This window comes from Ranitomeya variabilis, chromosome 1 (genome assembly GCF_051348905.1).
Source record: "Ranitomeya variabilis isolate aRanVar5 chromosome 1, aRanVar5.hap1, whole genome shotgun sequence".
NCBI classification, from domain to species: Eukaryota; Metazoa; Chordata; class Amphibia; order Anura; family Dendrobatidae; genus Ranitomeya; species Ranitomeya variabilis.
In genome coordinates, this window is record NC_135232.1 from 649,779,818 (window position 1) to 649,792,446 (window position 12,629).

General features: G+C 44.0%; 1 protein-coding gene across 1 annotated transcript in view; it reads left to right on the plus strand.

Annotated features, from left to right (window-relative positions):
- Positions 1-12,629, plus strand: part of SPTB (spectrin beta, erythrocytic) — a 131,657-nt gene that overhangs the window by 94,832 nt on the left and 24,196 nt on the right. Inside the window, exons 20-27 of the mRNA XM_077262431.1 lie at positions 291-554; positions 2,143-2,355; positions 3,466-3,555; positions 4,596-4,874; positions 7,558-7,688; positions 8,447-8,651; positions 10,393-10,767; positions 11,542-11,786. Of these exons, the coding sequence (XP_077118546.1) occupies positions 291-554; positions 2,143-2,355; positions 3,466-3,555; positions 4,596-4,874; positions 7,558-7,688; positions 8,447-8,651; positions 10,393-10,767; positions 11,542-11,786 (1,802 nt within the window). The remainder of the gene's footprint in view (positions 1-290; positions 555-2,142; positions 2,356-3,465; positions 3,556-4,595; positions 4,875-7,557; positions 7,689-8,446; positions 8,652-10,392; positions 10,768-11,541; positions 11,787-12,629) is intronic.

Below are 12,629 nucleotides of genomic sequence, written 5' to 3' on the forward strand. Positions count from 1 at the left end.
GCAGGGCCAAATCCGCTGCGGATCCGCAGGCAAATCGTGCAAATTGTGCATATACCCTAACATGTCACTCTCCGCAAAGAGAAACGATTTTTCTGGGATCCCATTCAGGAGCTGAAAGCAATGCATGTCCGAAATAAAAGGGATTATGGAGCGATGCTTTCATTTTTATTTATTTGGCAAATAGTTCATTTTGATCCTCAACCCAGAATTCATTTGGTAATTTGCCTAGATAATTTACTGAAAAAAACACTATTTTATTTGTCATATATTTTGTTTTCCTTATTTTTCAGAAAGGACAGCAGTTGGCACAGGAAAAGCCGCAGTTTGCACCAACAGTGTCTGAGAAGCTGGGTATCCTACATGAGCAGTGGAATGAGCTGGAGACCACAACTCTCCAGAAGGAGCAGACTCTGTTTGATGCCCATCGCTCCGAGCTCTATGAACAAAGATTTGCAGACATAGCTACCTGGATAAATTGTATAGAGATGCAGGTGGCATCAGACGACTATGGAAAAGACTTGACAAGCGTTAACATTCTTCTGAACAATCACAAGGTGAGCGTGCAGCTATCTGCTGAGCCTTCCATATGCTGGATATTATGAAATAGCTGCTATATTTGAGACATAGTTTGTCAGGACCTAAGACTAGGGTCTCACAACCATTTTTCTCACATCGAAGAAAATTGGTCTGAATATTCTAATCACAGTTTGATCAGAGGGAGATCAGAGATGTGAATTTCCCCGAGATTGAGCAAAAAAAAGGTGTCTGCACATGAAAAACAGACCGCCCTCTGATTTCATCCAAGTGCAGTCCGATGTGTTCCACTCTGTACAAGGAAAAATTCGGGCATATGCACAACCTCATTCAATAACATGGGAATGAGATCTATTCATCAATACAATGTATAACACTCGTCCAAGTTATACAGTCATCTTCATGAGCCCTTAGTGTGTGTCATTTCAGCTTTCTCATAATATATGCAAATTTTGTCATATATGGTGGATCAGTCACATGATGTTCCACCATGTCGTAGTATTGTTTCTTAAGGAGTTGTCTATAGCTGTTCTTTGAGACCATTGCTAAATCTTGTTGTCACATCTGAAGTAAGGATTTATTATTTATTTATTATTATTTATTTATAAAGCACCATTAATTCCATGGTGCTGTACATGAGAAAAGGGGTTACGTACAGGGTTATAGATAACGTTTACAGTAAACAAATTTACAATGACAGACTGGTGCAGAGGGGAGAGGACCCTGTCCTTGCGGACATAGATTCTACGGGATAAAAGGGAGGAGACAGAAGGTCGGGGGAGCGGCAGCTCCGGCGGCTGGTGATGCGGCAGCTCCGGCGGTTGGTGACGCTGCAGCTTCGGCGGTTGGTGACGCGGTAGCTCCGGCGGTTGGTGACGCGGCATCTCGGGTGGTGGTGAGGCAGCAGAATGGTTATTGCAGGCTGTAGGCTATCTTGAAGAGATGGGTTTTCAGGTTCCGTCTGAAGGATCTGAGGGTGGTGGATAATTGGACGTGTTGAGGCATGGAATTCCAGAGGATGGGGGATATTCGGGAGAAATCTTGGAGGCGGTTGTGTGAGGAGCGAATAAGTGTGGAGGAGAGTAGGAGGTCTTGGGAGGATCAGAGATTACGTGAGGGAAGGTATTGGGAGATTAGTTTAGAGATATAGGGAGGGGACAGGTTGTGGATGGCTTTGTAGGTCAGTGTTAGTAGTTTGAACTGGATTCCTTGGGGAATTGGGAGCTAGTGGAGGGATTTGCAGAGGGGAGAAGCAGGGGAGTAGCGAGGAGAGCGGTGGATTAGCCGGGCAGCGGAGTTAAGGACAGACTGGAGCGGTGCAAGAAATGCAGGGAGGCCACAGAGGAGGGTGTTGCAGTAATCGAGGCGGGATATGATGAAGGCATGCACAAGAGTTTTAGTAGATTGTGGGCTGAGGAAGGGACGGATCCTGCCAATATTTTTTTGGTGAGGTTGTTATGCCAGGGTTGCCTATTGATTTGTTGCACTTTGCCATGCATGAGAGGGGCGACTGAGTCTATGGCTGATGTGAGGGTGGAGTTATAGAAAGCGGTGGCGCTGTCCGTGTCGTGGATTGCAAGTTATCATATTCACATGATTTACCTACAGAGAATTGAAGATCAAATTGACCAGAAGACAGTAGAAATGGATGAAGTCCTTCCAGATGTACCATCACTTGCAGAAGACAGGAGCCTTGAGGAAAAGGAGGAAAACATCAAAGTTCACCTTTCGCAACTTCAAGAGCCAATGAATGAAAGGAAGAGACGACTACAATCGTCAAAGCAGGTTCACCAGCTGCATCGGGACTTGGCAGATGAAATTGTAAGTGCTGAGATCTCAGAGTAGATAAAGTACAGTTATACCATTACTAGATGGTTGCCCGATTCTAACGCATCGGGTATTCTAGAATATGTATGTAGTTTATTTATGAAGATTTCAGAATAATGCAATGAATACACAGGATTCGGCCGACCGGGCGTGACCAATTAGCGAAGCGTGGTTCAAATCCTGCGCCAATTCGCAATATTGCACAGCCACGTAGTATATTGCACAGCCACGTAGTATATAGCACAGCAACGTAGTATATAGCACAGCCACGTAGTATATAGCACAGCCCATGTAGTATATAGCACATCCCTGTAGTATATTGCACAGCCACGTAGTATATTGCACAGCCACGTAGTATATAGCACAGCCACGTAGTATATAGCACAGCCCATGTAGTATATAGCACATCCCTGTAGTATATTGCACAGCCACGTAGTATATTGCACAGCCACTTAGTATATTGCATAGCCAAGTAGTATATAGCACAGGCCACGCAGTATATAACACAGCCCATGTAGTATATAACACAGCCACGTAGTATATAGCACAGTCACGTAGTATATTGCACAGCCACGTAGTATATAGCACAGCCCACATAGTATATAGGACAGCCACGTAGTACATTGCACAGCCACATAGTACATTGCACAGCCACGTAGTATATTGCACAGCCACGTAGTATCACAGTACCTGCGACCAATCAGCGACGCGGGATTTCCCTTACAGAGAACCAGACAGACAAACAGACAGACAGAAGTGGACCTTAGACAATTATATAGATAGATTAGGACCATAAAATGATGAGAAGAAACGCTGAACTCCTTCCGAGCGCTTATGTCAAGCCGTAGGATTACTCCATGTGAACTCGACAGTAAGTGATGGTCGCCCATGCGAGGAGGAGTGTTCTTGAGCTCGCATTCTTAAGTTTTGCAGGAACAAACTTTTATGCAATAGCAACAATAAGCACTCAAACTTTATAATATTTCTGCTATGTGATGGTCCTGATCTGTTTGCTCTAAGTTTTTTTTAGGTTGTGTTTTAAGTAAAAGATAGAGAAAAACTGTGATGCCATAACACTCATTGTACATTGTCATCTACTTGCAGCTCTGGGTTCAGGAAAGAATGCCTCTTGCGGAATCGAAGGATTATGGCAATAACCTTCAGATGGGTCAAATGCTTCTGAAAAAGAATCAGGTAATGATATCTAAACTAGCCATACACATGCGATGGCTGATGGCCTGGTGACTGTTTGGGTGTCCGCTATCGCTCTAACAAAAGTTCATGTGTTTTCCCAGGGGAGAGCGGAGAAATGTTTCTAACAGCTGCTTATGTCCCGAAGAGCAAAAGGGTTGGGTGTAAAATCCGACCTGCCCGACCCTTATCTGCCCAATATAATCTTTCAGGGAGAGTCAGAAGAACCCCCATACACATTAGATTGTACACCAAACCCACCAATGTCAGCTGGTTCAGTAGACTTTAGTCTATATTGTGTCTGTGGCGCAAGAGTGAGTTAGCTGATGCATTTTTTTTTTACCTTGTTTTCTGAAATTGTGGCAAAACTGCTGCACCTTTGCCACAAATTTGGAAAACCGTGGCAAGAAAAAAAATTATATTTATTGCAAGAAATATTGTTATTTGGAGTGGCTGGAGCCTAATGTCTTATAAGGGCAAATTCAGGTTAAGCTGAGAAATTTTATGCTGATTTTATAGAAAATCCATAGTAGAAATCCAAGATTCATACTCTAGTTTCTTCTGTGGTTTCACAGTTTGCTTGGTCATGGACACAACACAAATTAGCCTTATTCAGTGGGACTTATCTAGTTTTATCTTGAGTAGAACAGTTTGCGGTAATGTGTTAGCGCTCATTCGCCCTTGGGGGAAATGGCTGTACTACCAAATGTGGTAATGCAGCATGTGAGCGCAGCCTAAAGATTGACATGTCAATTTTTTGTTTCATAGCAATAAAAACACTGACGACCAAACAAATGTTCTCCAATACTTGATTTTGATGAAAACTATTTCACACATATTGGCCCCAAATCATGAGCAATAATTTGGCAGCATTTGAATCACTTTACGCCAGAAAAATATCAAAAACTGCCTGATGAATCGGGGTCATTCTCTTGAAATTTGTAGCACATTTGGTGCAAAATCCAAAACTAAAATCCAAATGTTTCTGCCACATCTGGCCCTGATGACAGAGAACACTATTATTTATTTTATTTTTTTTAAAGACTTTGCAGAAAGAAATAGCCGGTCATGGTCCAAGAGTCGATGATGTTATGAGACGAGCAGAGGCTATGGAAGGTGAACCTGATATTGACCCTGAACCTATTAAGAACCAGCATCATTCACTGCAAGATCAATGGGATCGATTGCAGACCGCAACAATAAATCGTCAGAAAGCCCTTAACCAGGCGAATGAGGCCCAGCAGTATTACATGGATGCCATTGAGGCCGAGGCTTGGATTGATGAACAGCAGCTGTATTTAATGGGCGATGACAAGCCAAAGGTACACTTTTAATATATACCACAGAGAAAGAAAAATATAATAAGATATTCATTTCTATTACTTCTCAATTATTCTTGTTTTGTTTTTTACATTAATCTCTCACCAGACAGCCACTTAAAATATAAATGTCTGCAAGTTCCTTGAGTCCTAGATACATCCACTATATACAATTCACTGGAGAAGGATTACAGAACTGCGTGGTGGGCACAAACCCCAGCCCATGGCCCTGGTGTCAGCCAAGCAGCATCATTGACCGCTCTCTGCCACTCTATTGGCACATCACATTTTCTGATTAAAATTAATATGTCAACAGGTTTTTGCTGTTTCAAGTGTTTTATCAGGAGAAAATTATCACTACAGGACTAGGTGTCTTGTGCCTCGCAGTCCTTCTGCTTTGTGTAACCCAACCCCCACCACTGATTGGCAGTGTTCTGTCAATATACAGCATACACCGAAATCTGTCAATCAGGGGTGTGGGTGGAGTTATACAGAGCTCAGCATTTGGGCTCTGCTAGATCTGCAGCACAGAAAACTGTGATTGTATCAATAAGGCAGCAAGCATGAGGCTTCAGAAAGTTGAGAAAAAGCAATGTTCTCTTGATGCTATTGACTTCTGTAGGCCACATCTGGTTTCCCTTTAGACATATGGTCTAAGGATTGATAATGCTGATTAAAAAGACAAAAAAACATCATATATGTCACTTTTTCCATGTATCCATCTGTAACACCCCAGGTAACCGGTTGTTACAGTCCCCTTCCCCCTTCCTTTCGGGGAGGGCGATATCATGCTTGGAGGCAAGAAGGATTCCCTTTATCAGGTAACGCACCTACATACAACACATTCTGAATTCAGGCCAGAAGGGGGAGCTCAGAACCCAGATTCAGGGGGAGGTTCCCTAGCTTTCAAGGGAACCGGTCACCCCCCCCCCCAGTCGTTTCAAACTAAAAGAGCCACCTTGTGCAGCAGTAATGCTGCATTCTGACAAGGTGGCTCTTTTAGTTCTGGGTGCTGTAACTAGAGAAATAATCCGTTTTATAATTTGTCTGAAATACCTGGTCTTCAGTCAAGTGGGCCGGCGTTTCCCCCCTGCTTCAGACAGCACACAGCTGTCACTCACATCTTCTTGGTGCCGGGTGCCGCCTCCTCCTCAACGCTGTTTCAAAATAGCCGGCGCCTGCGCTCTTTCCCCCTGCCTGCTGCAGGCGCAGTGAGCGCTGGCCGTCTGTCCTCATATGCAGCCCAGCTGACTGCGCCTGTGCAGCCGCCCTGCTTGTGAATTCCAGCCCCGCAATGTGAATAAATCATAAGTCACTGCGGGGCTGGAATTCACAGGCAGGGCGGCCGCGCAGGCGCAGTCAGCTGGGCTGCATATGAGGACAGACGGCCAGCTCTCACTGCGCCTGCACCAGGCAGGGGGAAAGAGCGCAGGCGCTGGCTATTTTGAAACAGCGTTGAGGAGGAGGCGGCACCCGGCGCCAAGAAGATGTGAGTGACAGCTGTGTGCTGTCTGAAGCAGGGGGGAAACGCCGGCCCACTTGACTGAAGACCAGGTATTTCAGACAAATTATAAAACGGATTATTTCTCTAGTTACAGCACCCAGAACTAAAAGAGCCACCTTGTCAGAATGCAGCATTACTGCTGCACAAGGTGGCTCTTTTAGTTTGAAACGACTGGGGGGGTGACAGGTTCCCTTTAAGTGTTTTGGTCTGGAGGAGGAGTTGGTCAGTTGGTCCAGGGAGACCAGACAGTTCAGTCTGGAGCAGACAGTGAAGGAAGAGGAGTGGAGAGCAGACAGCGGAGCTGTGCAGCCAGGACTGAGCTGCAGTTCCAGGAAAGGAAGTGAACCCCATGGGTTGAATGTAGTGAAGCATCAGAGAAAAGAAGCACAGAAGCAGGAAATGGGCTCAGAGGGGAACTGTGACCGGGCACCCTCAGAGCCGAAGTGCAGAAACTGGGCACCGGGAGCCTGAGGCTGTGTTGTACTCCAGGTCGCACGGCAGAACCGGAGGGCAAAGAACTTTGTTATTTGCATACACCCACACCTGAAGGTGCAGCAGTACACTAAGAGCCCGGGTCGTGATAGAGACCCTATAAGAAGGCTCACACTGCCCATCATACAGATAACTGTCCCAGGACAGGAGAGAGAGGACTTTGCCAGCAGCTACAGGCAGCAGGGATCTCGCATACTAGCGCGAGTAGTAAGGCTTACGGACCTCACCTGGGAGAGGGATTCACTATTGCCTCCAGGCCGGCCGGGCTATACCATCACCTGTTCCTGGTACCCTGGACTGTGGACTGCTACTGTCAGTAAACCAGGTAAAGACTTTGTGTCCTCCATTTATTTGCCCGCATACACCATCCTTGCCCATACACCTTGGGAGCCCTGGGGCCCTCGCTTCACCTATGGGAAGCGTCACCATCTTGCTGCAACAACATCACCCCAGAAGACCCCTTTAAGCAGCGTCGGTCCCCTCTGACCGAGAACCACAGGTGGCGTCACGAATAAACTTTATTCCAAAATAACCTTTAAAGACCTTTCCCCATTTAATTGGGCGCCCAGGGCCACGGACTGGGTCGCAGCCACGGTGACATCCCCTTTAAGTGCGACCGGACCCGGTACCGAGTACCCAACTTCCCAGGTGGGCGACTCACATCCACCTCTTGTCCTTCTCTTTCTATAGGATGAAGAAAGTGCAGTCCTCATGTTGAAGAAACACCTGATTTTGCAGCACGGAGTGGAACAATTTGGAAAAAATATCAAAGACTTGGCAGAGCAATCTCAGAAACTAATGGCATTAGAGCATCCTGATGGGTATGTACAGTCAGACTATACAGGTACAGTTAGGGATATTTGTCAGTTTCTTGCAATAAATGACACTCCTGAACAACAAGAAACACACAGAATTCCACTGGCAGCTCAAAAAATAGTTCTGCTGCGCAGTGCTTAGGGGGCAGGACAGCTGAGCTCTGTATGCTCAATATAGTCTGTACTGACGATGATATGCGGTCTCATACACTTCTTATTGGACCTGTACGCACACGCTCATACACTTCCTATAGTGCCTGTATGCACAGTGGAGTGCGAAATCATACAATTCCTACTGCGCCTGTGCACATAGTGACATGCAGGCTCATACACTTTCTGTTGGTCCTGTATGCACAGTGGAGCACGGGCTCATACACTTCCTATTGGACCTGTACACACACTGGAACGCAGGCTCATACACTTCCTATTTGGCTTGTACTCACAGTAGCGCGCGGGCTCATACACTTCCTATTGGGCCTGTATACACACTGGAGCGTGGGCTCATACACTTCCTATTGGACCTGTACACACACTGGAACGCAGGCTCATACACTTCCTATTTGGCCTGTACTCACAGTAGAGTGTGCACTCATATACTTCCTATTGGGCCTGTACGCACAGTGGCGCGCATGCTCATACAATTCCTTTTGGGCTTGTGAACACAGTGGAGCACCGGCTCGTACTTCCTATTGGAAATGATCAGTACTCTTTAAAGTGCCATAACAGGAACAAGACATTGTAATTATTCTTATTTCTGCTCGTAGTGAACAGATAATGCGACACCAGGACAATCTGGAAAAACAGTACACCGTACTGAGGGACAGGGCAGACGAGAGGAGACAGAATCTGGACAACCATTACCATATGTTCCTGCTGAAGCGAGAAGTGGAAGATTTGGAGCAGTGGATTGCAGAGAGAGACATCAAAGCCTCATCCCAAGAGATGGGTCAAGATTTAGATCATGTGACTGTAAGTATTCTTTATACCTGTCTGTGCAGGGCTTCGGTGTGGGCATGGTCCCGAGTATGAAAAATATTTGAGTAGCCCTAGAAAAGCATATTCACAAGTATCTGAAACAACAAACGCTCCTAGAGCCGCCATACACAGAAGTAGGCTGACGGTTGAATAACTTTTGAGTGAACGATTGTCTGGTGCACACTGCTGATTGCTGAATTCTGATAGCGTGCAATATTCTCACTGTCAGGATTCTGATCTGTTTGACAGCTCGAGCGGTCATCACATGATTTTCATACTTGCTGTTATACTGAATAGATTCTCTTTTTTCTTCTCTCAAAAGAACATTGAAAAAGCAGAAAAAGTTTCTTGTGGAAGATAACCTCAAGTATGCAAATCATATATGAGAGGTCACATGACAAGAGCACGAGCTGATAAACAGATCAGAATCATGGCAGTTAGCATATTGCACACTGTCAGGATTCAGCAACCCTCAGGGAGATAAAGACATTGCAGAAATGTATGTTAAGTTTGGAAAGCCCCTTAAAGTCACAATTAAATTGTACAATTACATAAATGGCCCATACAAAAAATATATAGTCAAAATCTGTTTCATGTAAAAGGCAAAGGGGGCACTCACTCCACCTGGTGAAAGAAAGGTACAATCTCCAGAGGAGCCAGGTTTCTTTACCATAAGAACTACTAATCTGTGGAATAGTCAATCTCCGGTCACAGCGGAAACCATCAATAGTTTCAAAGAAGGACTTAGATGATTTATTAGAAGAAAAATACTTAAGTAAATGTATAACATTCAGTTTTTTGGAAGTTTTTCCAGCATGATTGACAATGGTGATCTGGAGAGAAACTTTTTGTTAATTCATTCATTATGGGTTTTTGCCTTCCTCTAGGTCAGGGATATCAAACTCAAATACACAGAAGGCCAAAATTAAAAAGTTGGACAAAGTCGCGGGCCAAACTTGATATTTATTAAAAAATATCTACAATTGAGGAAGTTTTTCTTTATCATCAAATATAATGATTAACCTTTTCATATGGAAAAAAAAAGTTAAATGAGTTGTCCCACCAACAAAGTCCATTCTAATTAATAAATCCTAGAATAAAATAAACACATACGGTAATCACAAATGGGGCATACTGGAATAATATATGTTATCTAAGTTCAACTACTGAACCCCCTCAACCTCCCCATTACAGTATTATTCTCAAACAGTGATCCCCACACAGCCCTCTACACAGTATAATGGACCCCACAAAGTCATCCATATAGTATAATGGGACTCACATAGTACTCCATACAGTATAATGGCTTCACATAGTCCTCCATACAGTATAATGACCCCACATGGTCCTTCATACAGTATAATGGCCCCACATGATCCTCCATACAGTATAATGGCCCCACATAGTCCTCCATACAGTATCAGGGCTTCAAATAATCCTTCATATGGTATAATGGCCCCACATAGCATAGTCCTCCATAGGGTATAATGACCCCACATAGTCCTTCATATAGTATAAGGGCCTCGCATAGTCCTCCACCCAGTATTATTTGTCCCATATAGTCCTCCATACAGTATAATGGGCCCCACATAAAAAAATATATATATACTCACCTCTCCCTGGTCCCCCGCTGCTCCGGTTTCGGCGACAACGAGCTTTATGCCTGATGGAACTTATTCCACTTTTGAATGTTCATTCTTGATTCCGTTTAAATATTTAAAATGCCTTTCCTTAGATTCTTCGAGACAAATTCCGTGACTTTGCAAAAGAGACAGGAGCCATTGGACAGGAACGTATTGACAACGTGAATATTTTAATTGAGGAACTGATTGATGCAGGTCACACTGAAGCTGCAACCATTGCAGAATGGAAGGACAACCTGAACGAGAGCTGGGCAGATTTACTGGAGCTAATTGATACCCGTGTCCAGCTGTTATCTGCATCTTATGACCTACACAAGTACTTCTATGATGGAACTGAAATCCTGTGCATGATTGATGAGAAGCACAAGGAACTACCGGAGGAGCTGGGAGGAGACGTTCACACTGCTGAGACACTGCACAGAGTACATACAGACTTTGAGAGGAGTATTCATTTTATTGGATCACAGGTACATAAATCCATATATCACTTGTAAATTCTTCCTTACTAGCTATTTAGCACATAATAAGTTGAATACAATTTCCATTAAAGGGCGATTTCTTCTTGGTAATTTAATATTAGGGAGAAAATGTATAAGTATTTTTTTACTATATCTATAATTTAAAAGACTTTAGACACATTAGCATTGATTATTTAATAAATAAATATATTTTCAATTTTTCTGTTGTAGAGTCTGTGCAACGTCTTTACATACCTGGCTGTGCTCTTTCACATACTAAAGTCAGCTTCACATTTCTCCTTAATGCTGTAGACTCAAGGCTAATGCCATCTGCTCTCTGCTCTACTCTTCTCTTCTTCGCAGTATTAAAGAGAGTAGCAAGGGTTGGGGGATGGGGGGTTACATGGCAAAGCTAGCTACCTAAAGAGAGAGAAGATGACAGTCTGTAGGGAAAGAGATCCCACAGAATATGTAGTGGGAGACGATAACTCACTGAGAAGTCTGCAGGGAAAGTAGGAGAGATCCCACATTCTCCCTAGCATCATGTCGGCATGTGTATACAGGGGAGAAGAGATCTCTCAGGAGGTAAAGCAGAACAGGAATGAAGCTGTGCTGATACACGAGAGCTAGTGAAGGATGCAGACCCAGCATGTATTACTGGGAGGAACACACCTACACCATGTGTGTATTTTTCTTGTTGTTAGACATGTCTGTAACCTAGAAGGACAAGGATAAGTGATTAAATATAATATATATTTTACAGATTTACGTTTATTATTGCAGGTCCAAGGTTTTCAAGACACAGCAACACGTCTGTATGCGGCCTATGCAGGCGATCAAGCTATGGAGATACAGAAAAAGGAGAGGGAGGTGACAGAGGCCTGGAAAGCACTTCTGGATGCTTGTGATGGGCGCCGAACGGAACTGAGCAGCGCAGCTGAGAAGTTCCATTTCTTCAGCATGGTCCGCAATTTAATGCTCTGGATGGAAAGTATTATGAGACAGATTGAAACCCAGGAGAAGCCGAGGTATGGGACTTGTTTATATGTGCATGTCCAATATTTACCCTAATTTTAGGTAAGACAACATATAACAATGCTTTATTTGAACCATTGGTTATTATTATTATTATTATTTATTGTTATAGCGCCATTTATTCCATGGCGCTTTACATGTGAGGAGGGGTATACTGTTGTGAATTCTGCTCTTGGGCTCCCTCCGGTGGTTATAAGTGGTAGCGCTGCTGTCTTTGGATCGCAGCATTCATCAGGTGTGTCCACTTATTGCAATTCTGACTGGGCTATTTAGTCTTGCTTGACCCTTTAGTTAATGCCAGTTGTCCATTGTTTCCTGGAGGATTCACTTCCCTGCCTGGTCTCTCTTGCTTGCTGTTCATTTCAACAAAGATAAGTTCTGGCTTTGTTTTTTGCAGTCCACATGCTGTGGGCCTGATCGTTCAAGTTATTTTCCATGTTTTGTCTTGTCCAGCTTGGTCTGTATAAGGAATTGTTCAGCCAAGCTGGTATCTCTGGAGATGCAGATATACCCTCCTTGTCTTTAGTTAGATGTGGAGATTTTGTATTTTCTGTGGTGGATATTTTTCTAGTGTTTTAATACTGACCGCATAGTACTCTGTCCTATCCTTTCTATTTAGCTAGAAGTGGCCTCCTTTGCTAAATTCTGATTTCAGTCTGCGTATGTTATTTCCCTCTCCTCTCACAGTCAATATTTGTGGGGGGCTGTCTATCCTTTGGGGATTTTCTCTGAGGCAAGATAGTTTTCCCTTTTCTATCTCTAGGGGTAATTAGTCCTCCGGCTGTGTCGAGATGTCTAGGGAGTGCTAGGTACATTCCACGGCTACTTCTAGTTGC